The 19,905-nt window shown below is 48.7% G+C and overlaps 1 protein-coding gene across 1 annotated transcript in view; it reads left to right on the forward strand.

The window, feature by feature from the left end:
- KIFC2 (kinesin family member C2) overlaps window positions 1-5,183 on the forward strand; it is a 43,912-nt gene extending 38,729 nt beyond the window's left edge. Inside the window, exon 19 of the mRNA XM_083621944.1 lies at window positions 3,230-5,183. Coding sequence (XP_083478070.1) covers window positions 3,230-3,355 — 126 coding nt within the window. The 3' untranslated portion in view covers window positions 3,356-5,183. The remainder of the gene's footprint in view (window positions 1-3,229) is intronic.
- The last annotated feature ends 14,722 nt before the right edge of the window (window positions 5,184-19,905 follow it).

The raw sequence follows: 19,905 nt of genomic DNA on the forward strand, positions 1-19,905 counted from the left end.
TGCAATATACTCTGAACAGAAAGCTAAACTAATTGTAAATAATGTGGTTACAGAAGAGTTCAAGATTGAAAAAGGGACACGTCAGGGGTGCCCTATCTCCCCATTACTTTTTATATCGGTCCTGGAGGTTTTGCTTAATATGATTAGGAGGGACCAGCTGGTTAAAGGGATTCAGGTCGGAGCTAAACAATATAAACTGAGAGCTTTTGCAGATGACTTAGTACTTACATTACAAGAGCCAGAAGCTAGCACGAAAAGAGTTTTGGAAATAATTCAAGAGTTTGGTCAAATAGCAGGATTTAAATTGAATAAGTCTAAGACAAAGGTTTTGGAGAAAAATTTGACACAGATAGAAAAGGAAAGGTTTCGGAATGAGACAGGGTTAACTGTGGTTAAAAAAGTGAAATATTTGGGTATAAACATGACAGCTAAAAATGTGAATTTGTTTAAAGATAATTATGAAAAAACTTGGAGAGAAGTGAAAAAAGATTTGGAGATTTGGTCCAACTTAAAGCTTTCCTTGTTAGGCCGTATTGCAGCTATAAAGATGAATGTATTGCCAAGAATGTTGTTTTTGTTCCAAGCATTGCAAATAATTGATAAAATGGATTGTTTCAAGAGGTGGCAAAAAGACATATCTAAATTTGTCTGGCAGGGCAAAAAGCCCAGAATTAAATTTAAGATATTAACGGATTCAAAGGAAAGAGGAGGGTTTGCCCTGCCAGACTTTAAACTTTACTATGAAGCGGCAGCTTTCTGCTGGCTGAAAGAATGGCTACTTCTTGAAAATACAGACATTTTGGATTTGGAAGGTTTTAATAACATTTTTGGGTGGCATGCATATTTGTGGTATGACAAGGTCAAAGCACATAAAAGTTTCAAAAATCATATTGTCAGAAAAGCACTATTAAATGTTTGGGTCAGATATAAAGACTTGCTGGAAAATAAAACTCCAAGGTGGCTGTCGCCAATGGAAGCTAAGGCAGTTAAAAAGTTAAATATGGAGTCCAAGTGGCCAAGATACTGGGAAATTTTGGAAAAGGAAGGGGACAAATTGAGATTGCAGAGTTTTGAGAAATTAAAAGGGAAGGTGAGAGATTGGTTCCACTACCATCAAATAAATGAAGCGTTTAAACTGGACAGTAAAATTGGCTTCCAGGTGGAAAAATCAAAATTGGAGATAGAACTGTTAGAACCCAGTACTAAGAATTTGTCCAAAATGTACAATTTGCTGTTGAAATGGAATACACAAGATGAAACGGTTAAATCGGTCATGATTAAATGGGCTCAGGACATTGGTCATAATATTTTGTTTGCTGATTGGGAAAAGTTGTGGACCACCGGGATAAAATTTACGGCATGTAATGCCTTAAGAGAAAACATTATGAAAATGATATACAGGTGGTACATAACCCCAGTCAAGCTTGCAAAGATTTACCATGTGCCTGACAACAAATGTTGGAAATGTAAAGAAACTGAAGGTACTTTTTTTCATCTTTGGTGGACTTGCCCGAAGATTAAGGCATTCTGGGAAATGATCTATAATGAACTTAAAAAGGTATTTAAATATACTTTCCCCAAGAAACCAGAGGCCTTTCTCTTGGGTATTGTCGGCCAAGGGGTGTTAAAGACGGATATAACTTTCTTTATGTATGCTACAACAGCAGCTAGAATACTCATTGCGAAGTACTGGAAGACGCAAGAGCTACCCACACTGGAAGAATGGCAGATGAAGGTGATAGACTACATGGGCTTGGCAGAAATGACGAGCAGAATCCGAAACCAGGGAAGAGAAGCAGCGCAAGAAGAATGGAAAAAATTTAAGGACTATTTAAAGAAATATTACAAAGTTAATGAAAGTTAGAATGATGTTGGACTGGAAAGTAAATGGTTGCTATTAGCAATGGTTAAGACAAGGAGAATAAGGAAGCATAGTCTAAATTTAAATTAAAATAAGGGAAGATTTGCTGAACAATCGATAAGAATTTGGAATATAGAAAGGGGAGGCATGAGGAAGTCGGGGAAGATAGGATATGAAATTAGGATATGAAATGATACATGTTTTTTGTTTTGTTTTTGTCTTTGTTTGTTTGTTTGTTGTGTTGTCTTTATATGGAAAAAATAAAAATATTATAAAAAAAAAAAAAAGAGAACAACAAAATTGAAAAAAATCTACATCAGACATTCAAAAACCAACAAGCCTGCTATCCCAGCTATCCCAGCCTGGGTAGCCCCCTAAAAACTCTGATACCCCATAATTGAATACTCCCATAGAGACTACCCAATTATTTTCTCCGCAGTCTTTACAACCCTGGACAACATTGTTTTTCCCCTGACCGTGCAGCTCCCAAACCACACACACAGACCATAAGTTAATACACTCTCCACAGTACAATGGTAAAATGCCATCAACAGGTCCTTTGAGAGATCGTTTTTCCGGAGGATTCTCAGATATATTGTTTATTAACATCCTTCCTAGCTTGCCCTAGCAAGTTCTATAACTTAGCAGAGTTTTACATTCCCTTTTTTGCGGAGAGAATAATTGGGTGCACTCTTCCCACCTTGGATCAAATCTGTGCTTCCAGGTGCCATAAGAAAGCTGCAGAGATAGTGCAGGATAGTGCGCACCCCGGAAATGATCTCTTTCAGCTTCTGCCTTCTGGAAGAAGGTCCAGGGTTATAAACAAAAAATTTTTTTTCTTCCAGTAGCACCTTAAAGACCAACTAAGTTAGTTCTTGGTATGAGCTTTCGTGTGCATGCACACTTCTTCAGATACACTGAAGTGTGCATGCACACGAAAGCTCATACCAAGAACTAACTTAGTTGGTCTTTAAGGTGCTACTGGAAGAAAAAAAAAATTTTGTTTTGACTATGGCAGACCAACACGGCTACCTATCTGTAACAGGGTTATAAAGACTAGGACTAGCCGCCTGAGAAACAGTTTCTACCCAAATGCAATTCTGGTTTTAAATGCAGTGTAATGTAGTCTCTGGGGGAGTATATTGTATCTAAAAATGGGGTCTCAGAGTTTATAGGGGGCCAACCAGGTTGGGATAGCTGGGATAGCAGGCTTGTTGGTTTTTGAATGTCTGATGTAGATTTTTTCAATTTCCTTGTTCCGTATGGGACAATGACAATAAATATATCGTATTGTATCGTAACGCAGGAACCTGGACCAGAGGCTCTTCCTATGTTCTCACGTTCCCCCTTCCTCTCTCTGCCCCGCAGATTTCCCCGCTGGAGAAGAACGTGGGCGAGTCCATCTGCTCCCTCAAGTTTGCCCAGCGCGTCTGCAAAGTGGAGCTTGGCCCAGCCTCCCGGCGCATCGACTCCTCTGCCCAGCGAGAGGTTTGAGCTGCCCTCGACCCTGTCAGGAAGAGGAGGACTTGCAGCAAGTGCAATGACGGGGCGCGCGGACCCCCTCTTCAACAGAGGAGACTTCTCCCAAGCAGGCTGGGTCGGAGAGCCAAAAAGCGTCCCTCTGTCCCCCCTTATCTGAGCACCAGTTTCTACAAAGCTTAGAAGGGGTTGCGATGACATAGACAAGCCCTGCATTGACTTTGGGACAGCCTTCCTCCGCCTGGTGCCCTCCAGCTCTTTTTGGGATGTGGCCCCCATCAGCCCCTTTTGGGGGCCACATCCCAAAAAGAGCTGGAGGGCACCAGGCGGAGGAAGGCTGCTTTAGGATTGTTGTTCAGCCAGCCACCCCTGCTTTTCAATGCCATTGTCCTTTGAGCTCTTCCCTGCTTTGGACACTTGTCATATCCACAACGACCCTGCGGTGTCGCCCTCCCTGTTCCTCGTCCCTTGATGGTCCTGCTCCAGAGGTTCTGTGCTGCGTGGATGCTCTGTTTCAACCCGGAGGAGGTGTCCAGTCTCCCCCTCTTTCTCTCCAACAGTTTTGGGGAGCAGCTGTGGTGAAATGAGGAGAGCGCCCCCCTCTGACCATCTCTTAGTAGAGCGAGGTGGACCTGGCTCTCAGCTGGGCCGCTAACTCAGCCCACCACTCCCTGACCCAGCAAGTATGGATCTCGACGTGCGTGTCTGAATGCATACATCCCCCCATCTTGGCACCCCCCCAAAAAAACCCCAACCCCTGTTTGCAGACCTTCAGAATGACTTAGTTCAGTCCAGTCTCCATTTAATCGCTCTTGCTGATGGCGACCCGAAAGGGAGATTTCACTGCATGCTTTTGGCAGGGAGCAAGGGTCCCGATTCACCGCAGTGGGAACCAACTCTTGGGGTCACCTGACGAGGAATTCTTCCTGTTTCACGAGCTGTTGTTTGGCATCCGTCTGTCTCGAGCTACTTACGAGCTAACTTCATGCAGCACATCATTAAACTGTGGAACTCCCTGCCCCAGTAATGGCATCAAAAGAGGATTGGACAAATTCGTGGAGGAGGAAAAGGCTATTGATGGCTACTAGCCGCTGGTTTTGTGTTCAAATCCTGTTTGCAGGTTTCCCGCAGGCATTTTTCCAGCTGCTGTGAGAACAGGATGCTGGACTAGACGGGCCGTTGGCCTGATCCGGTGGGCTCCCCTTACGTCCTCCGGCTGCTGCTGCTGCACAACTCTGGGGGTGCCACCCCCCCCGATTTCTATTTATTCGAGCTTGGAAGGAGCTGCAGCAAAGGGGCGGCACACAGGGTTCCCTGCAGGTGCAGTGGGCTTACGGCTCTGACCACTAGGAACACTGCCTTCTTGTGAGTCAGGGGAGCCTCGATCCGCATAGCTCAGTATTGCTTGCACTGAGGTTTCAGGCACGACTCTCTTTCAGGTCTACCTGGAGGTGGCTTTCGGGTTTGTGCCTGGGGCGTTCTGCAGGAAAAGCAGGTGCTTCAGATTGCTGCCTTGCAGCGGGTTGGACTAAATGACCTCTGAGGTCCCTTCCGGCTCTGCAGTTCTTTGATTCTCTGACCACTGGGGCCTTTTGGTCTGGGACGGTGGGGATCCAACAATGTCCGAACGACAGCAGCACATCGGCGGCCCCTGTGCAAACCGTCAGCTAGCCGGGAAGAGTCGTGTTGCCTCACTTTCTCCTTTGGGTTCAGGAACTTGGACCCAAGGGGAGCTGCTGGACTTTCTTCCTGCCTCCCTCCCTCGCCCCCCCCCCCACGGACCCTTCTCCCTCCTGCTTCTCCTGGACGCTGGCCAGGACAATAAAGTGAACATGCCCCCCTGCTTCCGCCCTGTGCCTTGACTCTCTGGGGGTGTCTGCCCCAAAACCTGTGGGGCTGCATTAACCCCTGGGTGACGCTGGAGGTTTCAAGACCAGCTCAATGCCTCCTGGCCTGAGACAAACAAGAGCTCCTGATATCCTGTTTTAAAGGTAAAGGGTAAAGGGACCCCTGACCATTAGGTCCAGTTGTGGCCAACTCTGGGGTTGTGGCGCTCATCTCGCTTTATTGGCTGAGGGAGCCGGCATACAGCTTCCGGGTCATGTGACCAGCAGGACTAAGCTGCTTCTGGCGAACCAGAGCAGTGCATGGAAACGCCATTTACCTTCCTGCTGGAGCCGTACATAATAATAATAATAATAATAATAATAATAATAATAATAAATTTATTATTTATACCCCACCCATCTATTTATACCCCGCTGTGGGCTGTGGGTTAAACCACAGAGCCTAGGACTTGCCGATCAGAAGGTCGGCGGTTCGAATCCCCGCAACAGGGTGAGCTCCCCTTGCTCGGTCCCTGCTCCTGCCAACCTAGCAGTTCGAAAGCACGTCAAAGTGCAAGTAGATCAATAGGTGCCGCTCCGGCGGGAAGGTAAACGGCATTTCCGTGTGCTGCTCTGGTTCGCCAGAAGCGGCTCAGTCATGCTGGCCACATGAGCCGGAAGCTGTACGCCGGCTCCCTCGGCCAATAAAGCGAGATGAGCGCCGCAACCCCAGAGTCAGCCACAACTGGACCTAATGATCAGGGGTCCCTTTACCTTTACCTTTTACTTAGGACTCCAGTCTGAGTACCAGGGGACCCTACAAAACGCTGCCGTCATGCTATCAGACCCTACAAAACAGCTGCAGATATTGGCACAGGTTCGGAGGGGACCCCAAATTCCAGGGTTCGATGAGAAATGGGAGAAGCGGTTTCAGGGAACCAATTTTAAAAATGCTTTGCGAGGCATGTGGGGTGGGAAGGGGAGACATGCAATGTGATTAACTAAGACACAGGTGGATTAGATAGCAGACCAAAGTACAATCCATACTAATTGCCAGGTGATTTTCTCCCTCTTCTGTGGCTGGCTCTGCCTTCCTTCCCTCGCCAGCTGTCTCAAAGTAGGCCTTGCATATGCAGTTTGACAAACCCTGCGTTGGAGCAAAGAAACAAGCAGCCCCGCAATATTCCCCATCAAAGAAAATCAGAAGAAATACTCCGGAGCGGCTGCAGTTTGAACACTACAATTTCTTTTAACGCTAGAACTTGAGGACATCCCATGATGCTGAATGTTGGAATAATAATAATAATAATTTATTATTTATACCCCGCCCATCTGGCTGGGCTTCCCCAGCCACTCTGGGCGGCTTTCAACAAAATATTAAAATACAGTAATGCATCAAACATTAAAAGCTTCCCTGAACAGGGCTGCCTTCAGATGTCTTCTAAAAGTCTGGTAGTTGTTTTTTCCTTTGACATCTGGTGGGAGGGAGTTCCACAGGGCGGGTGCCACCACCGAGAAGGCCCTCTGCCTGGTTCCCTGTAACCTCACTTCTCGCAGTGAGGGAACCGCCAGAAGACCCTCGGTGCTGGACCTCAGCGTCTGGGCAGAATGATGGGGGTGGAGATGCTCCTTCAGGGATACTGGGCCTTTGAGGCCATTTAGGGCTTTCGAGGTCAGCACCAACACTTTGAATTTTGTTCGGAAACGTACTGGGAGCCAATGTAGGTCTTTCCAGATCGGTGTTATGTGGTCTCGGTGGCCGCTCCCAGTCACCAGTCTAGCTGCCACATTCTGGATTAGTTGTAGTTTCCGGGTCACCTTCAAAGGTAGCCCCACGTAGAGCGCATTGCAGTAGCCCAAGCGGGAAATTTGGGACACACACAACGAAAGCCCTTCTTTACATGGTGCAAAGTTAAACTGTGGAACTGCCTGCCACAGGATGCAGTGATGCCCACCTGTTTTGGGACTACAACTCCTGTGGGTCTGCTTGGCCTGCACCCCTGGAGGCAGCCATGTTTCTGAATTCCAGTTGATAGAAACCACAGGAAGGGAGGGCACTCCTGTGTTCGAATCCTGATCACTGGCATCCCATAATGGGTACCTGGTTGGCCCCTGTGAGAACAGGATACTGGACTAGATGGGCCATGGGCCTGATCCAGCAGGGCTCTTATATTCTTATTTAGGAATAAGACAGGGGTTGCTTCTGCGACCCTGATGCTAATCACATTTGTATGGGAATAAGCAACTGCTTTGTTGTAGAAAAATACATTTTCACCTCCCATCAGCCCCAACCAACATAGGCAAGGACTAGGGTCGGGGATGATATTTATGGTTCTCCATCAAGAGGGCCACAGGTTGCCCACCTCTGGAGCCTAGGCAGGTGTATGTCCACTTTAAAATCCTACCACCTGCTCGAGTAAAAAAAAAAGCCTGCAAAAATATCTTATGAGTGAAGGAGCGCAGCAATGTTGTTGTTTAGTCATAGATTTGAACTGGGTCTCCTTTCGAGCTTTGGGCTTGCAGTCCTGATCTCTCACTGCATCCTTTAATTGGCCTCACCTGCTCAGTTGCCACACCCAACTGAGTCAATTTTCTTCTGGCAGCTACTGATTTGATCACCTTGCAAAGCATCTACTTACAACTGGTGGCCCATTCTGAGGGTAGGGGGCTGCCCCCTCCACCTGCCTCTGTGGGTCATTCAAGGAGAGCTGAGGGTTTTTTTGGGGGGGCAGCCAAAATACAGTTTTGTTGTTTAGTCGTTTAGTCGTGTCCACCTCTTCGTGACCCCCTGGACCAGAGCACGCCAGGCCCTCCTGTCTTCCACTGCCTCCCGCAGTTTGGTCAAACTCATGCTGGTAGCTTCGAGAACACTGTCCCACCATCTCGTCCTCTATCGTCCCCTTCTCCTTCTGCCCTCCATCTTTCCCAACATCAGGGTCTTTTTCCAGGGAGTCTTCTCTTCTCATGAGGTGGCCAAAGTCTTGGAGCCTCAGCTTCACGATCTGTCCTTCAAGGGAGCGCAGCAATAGGGATGTTCAAAACGGTTGACCAGTCCATGCACAAAGCCAAACAAAGGCCAACCTTCCCATCTCAAGGCCACCAGCTTGAGGGACAAGCACCAAAGTGGTATTGTGGTCAGTGTTGGACTTGGACCTGGGAGATCTGAGTTCAAATCCCCACTCAGTCATGAAGCTTACTGGGTTTGGCCTTGGGCCAGTCCCTCTCAACCTCGCAGGGTTGCTGTGAGGATGGAGAAGTAGATATCATGCCCCCTTGAGCTCCAAATAAATGTTAGGACCCCAAACAGCCCCCTTCCTTTGCAATTAACCGCAAACAAAATACTGTATTTTTCACTCCAGAAGGCTAACTTGACCATAAGATGCACCTAGTTTTTAGAGGAGGAAAACAAGAAAAAAAATATATTCTGAATGAAACAGTGGATGGATGATTTTTGTGGTTCATGCTGTGGCCACAGACATGTGATTTGACAGTGAGTTTGGGGTAGCCCAATGCAAAAATCCTGAGAATCCATGTGGATCCATTCTTTGTAACCACATTTTTGCTCCATTGCGGCCCCACGAAACAGTGGGTGCGTGATTTTTTGGGTGCAGGCAGTAGTCATGGACGTGCTATGTGATCTGATGGTGAATTTGGGGTGACCCAATGTAAAAATCCTGAGGATCCATGGGCTTTTACCTCCCCCCTCCCAGGCAGCCTCCTTTATCTCTAGCGTCCCTTATCTCTCTTCCGACCCCACCGATCAGCTGCTTCCTTTCAACACGCCCTTCCCTCTTGTGTCTTTTCCTTAGCTGGAGCAGTTTTTTGCTCCTCTTTTTCTTCTAATTTCTCTCCTCATTGCTTTGGTCTTCCGGTTTCCGCCCTTTGCAAGTTTGCTGTCTTTACCTCCCCCCTCCCAGACAGCCTCCTTTATCTCTAGCGTCCCTTATCTCCCTCCTGATCACTTGCAATCAGCAGCTTTGTTTCAACACCCACTTCCCTCTTTCAAAAAAAGCAAGAAAGCACAATCTGCTTTTCTCCCCTGGGCAAATTGGCTCCAGGGACCATGCATTTGCTCCATAAGACGCACAGACATTTCCCCTTACTTTTTAGGAAGAAAAAAGTGTGTCTTATGGAGCAAACAATTAGGCCACCAAAATGACAGGAAATGCTCAGAAAAAGGTAAAATAAAAAGTTGGCCAAGGCTGGCTGTCGACTTTGTGAATGAGCAGGGAGTTAAAACCAGCTTGATCTCCTTGCTTAAAAGGACAGAGAATGAAAGTGTTTTTTAAGACCAGAGAAGCAGCTTCACTGGGGTGGGGGCAAGAACCAACCCAAGAAACAAGGAAGTCCAGTTATAGTGCTTATTTTATTGCAGGGCTCGGGGGGCTTCCCCTCCCCATTTTATTCATCTTACAAACTACCTGAGGTTTTCCTTTACAAACAAAGCTGTACATAACCATTTCTCGAGTCCAGAGCAGGACTCCAAGCAGCTTACAAATAAAAACAAACAGTTTAAAACTTCATTTATGGAGCCAGCTTAGCCCAGCCCAGCGGTTCCATTGAACAAAGCATTGCACAGACCCCCCAATCGCTTCCGGCGGTTCGAGACCCGCGGGAGCTGCCTGGCTTTCAAAATATATATATATATAAATTTGTGGGGTGGGGGTGTGTGTGTGCAAGTGTCCACCACGGATCTTATTATTTAAATACCCCCCCTTTTTCATACTAAGGTCCTTAAAATCCATATGGAATAAAATGTGACGTTTCCCAAGTACTCTGGCTGAAACAAAGGGGGGGAGGGGGAAGCTGGCCAGACCCCTTTCCAAGGGGGGCAGCCCGTCCCGTCAGTGGGGTGGGGGCAATTGTGTCTGACGCCAACCACAGCAAATGGAGGGAGGAAGGAAGGGGGTCAGGGAAGGGAAGGGATGTGGGGGCAGAGGGCTGTGTGGGGCGGACAAGGGACCCCAGGAAGTAGCCTGGGGGGGAGGTTGGCAGCAGCACGAGAGGCAGGGCAGGGCTGACGGGGGGGCCAACAGTCCCTGGAAGGGGACCTGGCCTGCCAGAGGGGGGGCCATGGCGCTGCTGCAGCACACGGACAGATGACCCCAGGGCGTGGCGGGGTACGTGCCCAGGGAACAGCACCGCGAGTCTGGGGTCTGCAAGGGGCCGGCCAAGGCAGGGGGGGCTGCCAGCAGGCTACCTTCCTGAGGGGAAGGCAAGGAGGGGTCCGGGCTGGGGAAGACGTTGCCCCCACAGTCCTGGGATGCCCAGGAGGTGGAGGGTGTCGTCTCGAGGCTTCGACTTCTGGCTCCGGAGTTCGAGGGCGAGGTCCGCAGGATGTTGTCCATGAGAAACGAGCTTCCCGGGCGGCGCTCAGGGGTCTGTGCCCGGGGGAGGTCCACAGGTGGTGGGTAAGGGGATCCATGGATGACGTAGGGGGTCAAATCCTGGATCCAGCGCGCTTCGTCCTGTCGGGAGATCATGGTATTTTGGAGTTTTAATGCCTCCGGGGGTATCAAGCTGACGTCCACGGACCAGTAGTTCCTCTTGCTGTTGGCTTTCGAGGGGTCTTTCAGCTCCTGGAACAAAAGCGGGGTGGGGTGAAGAGGCACTGTAAGCGGGTGGGAGTTGAGGTAGAGAACCATCGAATGGTAGAGGAACCCTGAGGTCATCCAGACCAACCCCCAGCAATGAAAGAACAGCAGCTGAAGAATCAGATTCATCACAAAGCTTGAAACTGGATTGTGATTTTGTGTTGTAACTGCCCCGAGACCTGCGAGTATAGGCTGGCATACAAAATTTAATAGTAATAGAAATTTCTATCGTCTTTCCGTGAGCCCCACTTGTACATATAGCCCCCTAGAAGCAATTCCCCTAACAAAAAAAAGGTTGCAGCTTTTGGGACATTTTAGTTCAGAGAAAAGGCAAGAGGCGGCGACTTGATTAAAGTTTGTAAAATTATACATGGGATTTAGAAAATAGATAGGGGTAAGTTTTTCTCCCCCCTCCTAATACTCATGGACAGGCTAGAAAATAATAATAAAATAATAATAATAATAATAATAATAATAATAATTTTTATTTATACCCCACCCTCCCCAGCCAAGGCCGGGCTCAGGGCGGCTAACAAGCAACAATAAAAATAAGTTGAATGAATACAACTTAAAAACAAAATTGAAATACAACATTAAAATATTAAAATGTAGCCTCATCGCAGGAGGAGAAAGGAAAAGAAAAAAGAAAGAGGGGGAGGGAATCTAACTGGCTTCAAGCCAAAGGTCTGTCTTACAGGCCCTGTGGAAAGAAATCTGAAAGAAAGAAAGAAAGAAAGAAAGAAAGAAAGAAAGAAAGAAAGAAAACGGAACACTGGACAGATAAAAGAAAGGTTTTTCTTACGCTCTCATGAACGTCCTGTAATATTTCGGTGGCTAATTAACAACAACACCATCACACACTTCTCAAACCTAGTAAGGGGATGTAAAAGGTCACATTTCCCTCTTCATCTCTCCTCCCGCTTCCCCACAATTTCAAGCAATAAAGGTTACCGTTCTCCAATTCAGTCTTTTCTAACCCGGCACTCACTTGCAACTCCCAACTCCCAGCTCCCACCTGCCCCATTCACAAGATCTGGCAATACACCTGGAGCACCAGCTTGTAGAAGACCCTGCTGCCCCCAACTCTCCCATACCACAGGGTTTCTGAACATGCGAAGCATGGCTGTGGAACTCCTTGCCACAAGGAAAGGAAAAACAACCCAACAACTTCCCATGATGGATTTCAGAGTTTCCCAAACTTGGTTTCCAGCTGTTTTTGGACAATTCCCATCCACCTCAATCACTGATCCTGCTAGCTAGGGATGATGGGAGTTATAGTCCCAAAACAGCTGGAGACCCAAGTTTGGGAAACCCTGGATTAGATGTAGAAGAGGATGCCAAAATCTCTGCCCCCATCTTGTGGCTGGCCCTGATCCTGCGCCACCATTTTGTGACCTCAGTAATTTCCAGCAGTCTCAAGGCGTACTAGTCTTTTTACCTGGGGGGGGGGGGAGGTAGAAAGACAGAGGACCCCAGTGGCGTAGCATGGGTTGTCAGCACCCGGGGCAAGGCAAGTAATTTGCGCCCCCTAACCCGTGGATTTGCGCCCCCTAACCCATGGATTTGCCCTAACCCCAGATGTTGCGCCCGGTGCGGCCGGCCCCCCCTGCACCCCCACGCTACGCCACTGGAGGACCCCTTTCTCTATATAAATACATCCCCTTGCAAAATAGCAACCTAACTGCCCCTTTTCCTCAAGGATTCAATTCAAACCTCTTGAGGGGATGAGGGATAGGGAAGGTTTGCCATGTGAAATGCAAAGCGGCCTTGGACAACTGCAAGCTCCCATCTGCTAATGGGATTTTTAGTCCACAAACACTTGAGGGGATGAGGTTGGCGAAGGAGGCAGCTCAACAAAAACCTGTTGGGAAACTCTTTAAATCCTACTCTTCCCCCTCCTCCCCACACTCCCTGCCTCCCCCACCTTCACAGCCCTAGACCTTTTCCCAACCCTCAGGAGGGCAGCATCCTGGGTGCAGCTGGTTGGCAACTTGTGGGGGACCAGAGCTGTTTTTGGAGGAAGAGCAGGATGCAAATTGGAACAATTTGAACCCTTACCAAGATTTGAAACTGCTTTCTATGACCAAGTCAAGCCTCTGGACTCTCTCTGCCCAGGATGACCTCCACACCACAGCCTTCCTCAGCCTCCTGTTGCCTTGGCAGGGGTTTCGGACTACAAATCCCCCTGACCACTAGCCATTCCGGCTGGAACGGAAGTGTGGTCTGCTATGGGTGCAAAGCCTACAGGAGAGCTTTTCAGCAGCTGGATCAGAACATCTGGTGCAGCCTCCTGCTCTTACAGCGGCCAGAAGGCTGCCCCAAGCCAGGCATGAGCAAAACAGAAGGGCCCCGTCCCCACCTGCAGCCCCCAACACCTGGGATGCAGGTAGAGGGAGAACGGAGGCAGCAGGCTGGAGAGAGCAAAAATGGAATATTTCTAAGGAAACTGGTCCTCCTTCTTTCCTTTTCCCCAGAGCATCCTCCCTTCCTTCTGAGCTCTCCCCCACCAACTTTGTCCAACACCCCCCCTCCCACTCTCCCTTCACACACACTTTTATTATTTATCATACGAGTCACCCATCAAGCCCAGGTCCCAGAGTTACTGCCTTAAAACACAACATTGCAAACACATTTAAAATCACTTGCAGCCACACAGGTAAGGTGCGTCCTAAAAACATTTGCCTTATGTATCACATTACATCATCACCATTAATTATTATTATTATTAATATTATTAGCATTAACACTTTAGTAATAATAATATTAAATTTTATTTATACCCCGCCCTACCCAGCCAAAGCCCGGCTCAGGGCGGCTAACAAGCAATAATAAAAACAAGCTGAGTGAATACAACTTAAAAACAAGATTAAAATACAACATTGAAACATTAAAATGCATTAAAATGTTTAAATGCAGCATTACTAACACGTACCATCCGAAAGCAGGGGTTGGAGGAGAGGTTGTGTCGAATCGAGTCCTTCCAGCCCTGGTAGCTGTCGCTAAAAATTGGGAAGAGGCCTCTGATATCTTCGACTATCTAAGAGAGAAAGAGAAAAGGGGTTTTTAAGTTCAGCTGCCGGCCCCAGGCAGGGCGTCGTCGGAAGCCCTTCTCCTCCTCGCACAGCCGAAGAGGCAAGCAGCGTCTGCGGCCCCGCAAGCCCGCGAGGGCCGCTCCTTCCAGCCACCCACTTCGCGCACAACCCACCGCCCCTCTGCTTTTCACGGCAGCCCGACGCGCCGCGTCCCCCGACGGCTGAAAAGCCTCTGGGACCGGCCGGCTCCCGGGAAAGCAAAACTCATAAAGGCGACCCCGCTGCGCTCCGGGAGGAGAACCCCGACAGGGAAGGCGACTCCAAGCCCGCAACCCTCTTTCTGGCCAGCTGGACCGGCCCGACGGCTCCCGTGCGCAACCAGCAAGCAAGCGGTTTCGCTTCCCAGCAGGTGCGCTCACCTGTCGAAGTAGCAGCCTCTTCTCCGGGGACCGTTGGATGACCAAGGCAATCATGGCCAGGTAGCTGTAGGGAGGTTTCGAGTGTCGGCTGTACGCTTTCTTCTTGTGCGCCCTCGACGGGGCGGACGAGCCTTGCGCCACCCGGGGCGCCTCGGGACTCGGGGTTGCTACTGGAGGGAGCGGCGTCGGCGGCGTGTCGGGGGGCGTCTCGGGCTGGCGGCTCGGGACCTGGAGAGGTTCCATGTCGACGTCGGGCACGAGGAGCGGTTCTTGGAGAGGACGGGCGGCGCCGAGGGTTCCCAAAGTCCGGGTGACCAGGATTGATGGTGCAGCGTCTGGATTGTGGCCGGCCCTTATATGTGCTGGGGGGCCTGGGGGCGGTGACCGACGTAGTTAGGGGCAGATCCTTGGCCACGCCTGGGGAGGGCAGTTGACCCAGGTGGGATGATGGACGGGCGGGGGCGGGGAGCGGGGAGCAGGGAGCAGGCGGCCCTTGGAGGCGCCCGGGCCTCGGATCCACAGGATCAGTCCGGCTCAAGCAACACCCCCGACGGGGAAGGGGCATCGGGGGACAAAGCACCCCCGTCGAGAGGCGCCGCGAGCCGCTGTGGATTAGCGGAGACGCGCGCCGGACTTCGAGGTCAACCGCAGGAAGAGTCATTTCCACCTCATCGCTGCCCTGGGGTGGAAGAGCTTACTCCCGAGGAAGCGTGCCTAGGCTGTGAAAACAGCAGCAGCAAGGAGGCCGCTTGGCTGGACCAGACGGCGCCTGAGGACGGAGCGGTCGGTCGCTAAGGTGTACTGCTTTCCCCCTCACCTGCGCCCCGCCAGGTGTGCCGGGATTCGGAGCCCAACCCACCTGGCGGTTTGGCAGGCTGGCAAAAGCGAGGATGGAGCCTCAAGCGCAACTCGGGGCAAAGCAAAGAAAGTCCTTCTTCCCTCAGCGGTAGAGTTAAACTGCGGAACTCTCTCCCACAAGACAAGAGGCAGTGAGGGCCACTAACTAAGAGGATGTTGAAAGAGGACTGGACAGATCCGTGGAGGGATTCCTGCTTGTTTCCAGCAGGCACTGGGAGATGCTGGACTAGATGGGCATGGGCCTGATCCTGCAAGCTCTCTTTGTGTTCATCAATGGCTACTAACAATGGTGGCTGTGCTGGCACAGTGGGAGACAGTAAATTCTTCAGAATCCCAATTCCTGAAAGTAATAGGAGGGGAAAAGGCTCTTGTGTTCAGATCCCACATGTATCTTGAGAGCACTATGCTAAACTCATGGATTTTTGACCTAATGCATCTGGGATCATTTTATGTTCTATGGTTCCATTGGCCTCAGCAACCATAGCCCTTGTTAATTATTGTTTATGTCTTATTTTTATGTATTAAATTTGCATGCTGCCCTTCCGTTAAGATATGATAATTTTTATTGTCATTATTCCATACAGAACAACGAAATTGAAAAAAAACTACATCAGACATTCAAAACCAACAAGCCTGCTATCAAACTCTGATCCCCCATAATTAAATACAATATACTCCCATAGAGACTCCTTATACTGTGTTTAAAACCAAAATCGCATTTGGATAGAAACTGTTTCTCAGGCGGCTAGTCCTGGTCTTTATAACCCTGGACCTTCTTTCAGAAGGCAGAAGCTGAAAGAGATCATTTCTGGGGTGCACACTATCCTGCGCTATCTCTGCAGCTTTCTTATGGCACCTGGAAGCGTAGATTTGATCCAAGGTGGGAAGAGTGCACCCAATTCTTCTCTCTGCAGTCTTTACAACCCTGGACAGCATTGTTTTTTCCCTGACTGTTCAGCTCCCAAACCACACACACAGACCATAAGTTAATACACTCTCCACAGTACAGTGGTAAAATGCCATCAACAGGTCCTTTGAGAGATTGTTTTTCCGGAGGGTTCTCAGAAAATATAACCTCTTCATCAGGTCTTTGTTGTTTTCTCCCCAGGTTAGGTCATCTCTCAACTCCATTCCCAGAAATCGAAGCACTGAGACCTGTTCCACACACTTCCTCCGTAGATCTGAGGGTGGTTCACAGCACAAAAATACAAGATAAAAACATAAAATACATAATGAAAACAAGAACAAATACAAAACCAAACAAATTTAAAAGAATATAGGATGTTAGTCAGCCCAAAGCTTGGTTGAAGAGGAATATTTTTGCCTGGTGCATGTGTTGGTGTGCCAGCTCTGAGCACATGTGTGTTCCGATGACGCAGGTATGAGACTGGAGCTTTCAGTTCTTTGCAGAATTTAAGAAAGAAGGAAGCTTGATCTTTTGAGATTTTTTGTGGCCTCTTTGTGACACTGTTCTCTGTCACCGTAACAAAAATATTTAAACACGTGGTTCTTTCTTGCGATCTTTAAAGTTGACTCAGATTCAGCATATTCTTTGCAATGAATATTTCTCAAGTTGGCAGGCGTTCCAGACTAGCATTTATGCACCAAGAAACTGGCTAGTCCAGGCATAGGCAAACTCTGGCTCTCCAGGTAATTTGGGACTACAATTCCCATCACCCCTAGCTAACAGGACCGGTGGTCAGGGATGATGGGAATTGCAGTCCCAAACATCTGGAGGGCCGTAGTTTGCCTGTGCCTGTGCTAGTCTCTTTGAAATAAATGAGAAGCAAGATAGAAGAGGAAAAAGTGTGGCGTCAAGAGCAGTAAACTTTCCAAAGATACTTTCCATCCATCCAGCTGCCTCCATCTCTAGCAGACTTCACTTGATTAAAAGGTAAATGGACCCCTGACCATTAGGTCCAGTCGTGGCCGACTCTGGGGTTGCGGTGCTCATCTCGCTTTACTGGCCGAGGGAGCCGGCGTACAGCATCCGGGTCATGTGGCCAGCATGGCTAAGCCGCTTCTGGAGAACCAGAGCAGCGCACGGAAACGCCGTTTACCTTCCCGCCAGAGCGGTACCTATTGATCTACTTGCACTTTGATGTGCTTTCGAACTGCTAGGTTGGCAGGAGCCACCCACATCCCTTTTCACTTGATTAAGAGATGGCAAAAGTTGATTAAGAGATGGCTCCTGGGTTGTACCAAGTCAAACCTCAGCTGAACTCAGTACCAGGCTAGACTTTTTCAAAAACAGACATGGAGGAGTTAAGCCGTTGCAAGTTCTTAACTGAGAGCCAGCACGTTCCGCGGCCCTGTTAACCATAGTTTGAGTTAAAATGGCATGCAAAGCAGAAAGACCACGAGACATCAATAAACTTTAAAAAATTAAAATAATAATGAGTTCATCATGAGGGATCAATAATCAAGTCATGGTCAAAATGGCTTTGATGGAGGCACAAGAAAGATAGAATAATTCAATCAAGTAGGGTGGGTGTTGCTGAGGAAGGTATTGTGATGCACTAGGGATAAGGATGTAGATAAGGATGGAAAGAGGCAGGTGATGTCTGCGTTTAAGGGTTGTGCAATGAAGAGGCTTTGAAGGAACTTAGATGGAGTAAGAAACACCTGTTGAAAACTCCTAATTCTGCAGAACTCTTAAAGCTCCATGCTTACTTATACTCCTCCTCGGATGGGACTTGAGGTAGCTTACAGATAAATACGAGAATCGCTAAAGTCATAGAAAAAACAATTGCACATTGATTGAATTTAAACTGTATCCGTATATGAAACCTGTTTAAAAACATAAAAGCAGCACAGCAACAGCCCTTTTATTAAAAGCAGTCCGTTTCCCCAAAGCCTTTTGCAACCAAAAAACAGGAGGAGGACAGCAAGGAAGGAGCCAGCTTAGTTCCTCCAGGGAGGGGGTTCCTGAGTCCCCCACCAAGCAGGCCTGTGAGGGCGGCAGGACTGAAAGAAGGGTCTCCCTGGAAGATCCCCAAACCCAGACAGGTTATTTTTAGGGAACAGGGTCTTTCAGACCCTAATGGGGTTCCTTGCTGCTTCCCGAATATTAATACGTTTGCTGCTGCCAAGACTACAGCAACTCCCATAATCCCTAGCTAGCAGGACCAGTTGGAATTGTAGTGCAAAAACAGCTGGAGACCCAAGTTTGGGAAACCTTGCTCTAGATGTTTCTTTTTTATTAAAGATTTTCTTGATTTACAAAAGTGTTTGCAATGTCTCTCTCTCATGTCCCCCCCCATGTAACATTTTTCCATGTCTCATTTGTTGAGACATTAGGAAGAAAAGGGGGAAAGAGGTGGGGGGGAGAGATGGGGGGGGTTGGGTGGCGATGTTTCTATTTTATTTACTATATGTAGGGTTTGGTGTCGGCGTTGCTTGTGCAGGTTCTTTGCTGTTCACTTGTGTTCCTTTGGTGGTGAGTGAGGTTGGGGTTGGCCATGGGTGTGGCTGTTCAATTGTGGTTGGCTGTGGTGATCTTTGTTTTCGTGTGTGAGTGGGGTGGGTGGGTGTTTTGGGTCAGCCTAGCCATATTGATTCGCATGCTGTCGGTGGATTTTGTCATTGTCTTGTTCGGCTGTGTGTGTGATAAAGGGGAGCCATACCGGGGTAAAGGCATCTTCTTCTATTTGTCCCTGTGTCAGTTTCAGTTTATTGGTTAATTTTTCTAGTAAGGCTGTTTCCCATACTATTTGGTGCTCTAGATGTTTCTGAACTACAACTCCCATCATCCCTGGCCCATCTAGGTCAGCATCCTGTTCTCACAGTGACCACTGGCATGAAACTGGCAGGCAGGAGCCGGGCATAACCTACGAGTCCTGAATGCCTTCTCCTTCCTTTGCAATGCCAGAGTCAGACTAGGACCTTGGAGACGGAGGTTCAGTTCCCCCATTCAGCCATCAAGCTCTGACTGGGTGGCACTGGGCCAGTCACCGCCCCTCAGCCTGACCCAGCTCACAGGGTTGTTGTGAGGGTTAGCTGAGGAGGGGGAGAACTGTGTCTGCCACCTCGAGCGATTTGGATGCCAAAGTGTGTTATAAATAAAATAAATAAATGTTTGTTTTCCTTCTGGGATTGTACCCCCAAGTGTGTTTTATAAGCTGGTCTCCGACCGTAATAAATTATCTATCTATATCTATCTATCTATCTATCTATCTATCTATCTATCTATCTAGCTATCTAGCTATCTATCTATCTATCTGTATCTACCTACCTATCTATCTAATAACTAAACAAGCAAACACACACACACACAGCTAGCTGGCCGCCAGTTGCAGGTAGTCACTGATGTAGAAAAGAGACTCCAGGAACACAGAACTTCAGAGACTCATTGCTGAACCTTGGGGCGTTTTGCATGAGCTGAGCCCTAAAGGTAAAGGGACCCCTGACCATTAGGTCCAGTTGTGGCCGACTCTGGGGTTGCGGCGCTCATCTCGCTTTATTGGCCGAGGGAGCCGGTGTACAGCTTCCGGGTCATGTGGCCAGCATGACTAAGCTGCTTCTGGCGAATCAGAGCAGCACACAGAAATGCCGTTTACCTTCCCGCCGGAGCGGTACCTATTTATCTACTTGCACTTTGATGTGCTTTCGAACTGCTAGGTTGGCAGGAGCAGGGACTGAGCAACGGGAGCCAGTGGCGTAGCGTGGGTTGTCAGCACCCGGGGCAAGGCAAGTAATTTGCGCCCCCTAACCCGTGGATTTGCGCCCCCTAACCCGTGGATTTGCGCCCCCTAACCCATTGATTTGCCCTAACCCCAGATGTTGCGCCCGGTGCGGTCCGCCCCCCCTGCACCCCCCACGCTACGCCACTGACGG

The sequence above is a fragment of the Podarcis filfolensis genome (assembly GCF_964270895.1).
Source record: "Podarcis filfolensis genome assembly, chromosome: 7".
Lineage (NCBI taxonomy): Eukaryota > Metazoa > Chordata > Lepidosauria > Squamata > Lacertidae > Podarcis > Podarcis filfolensis.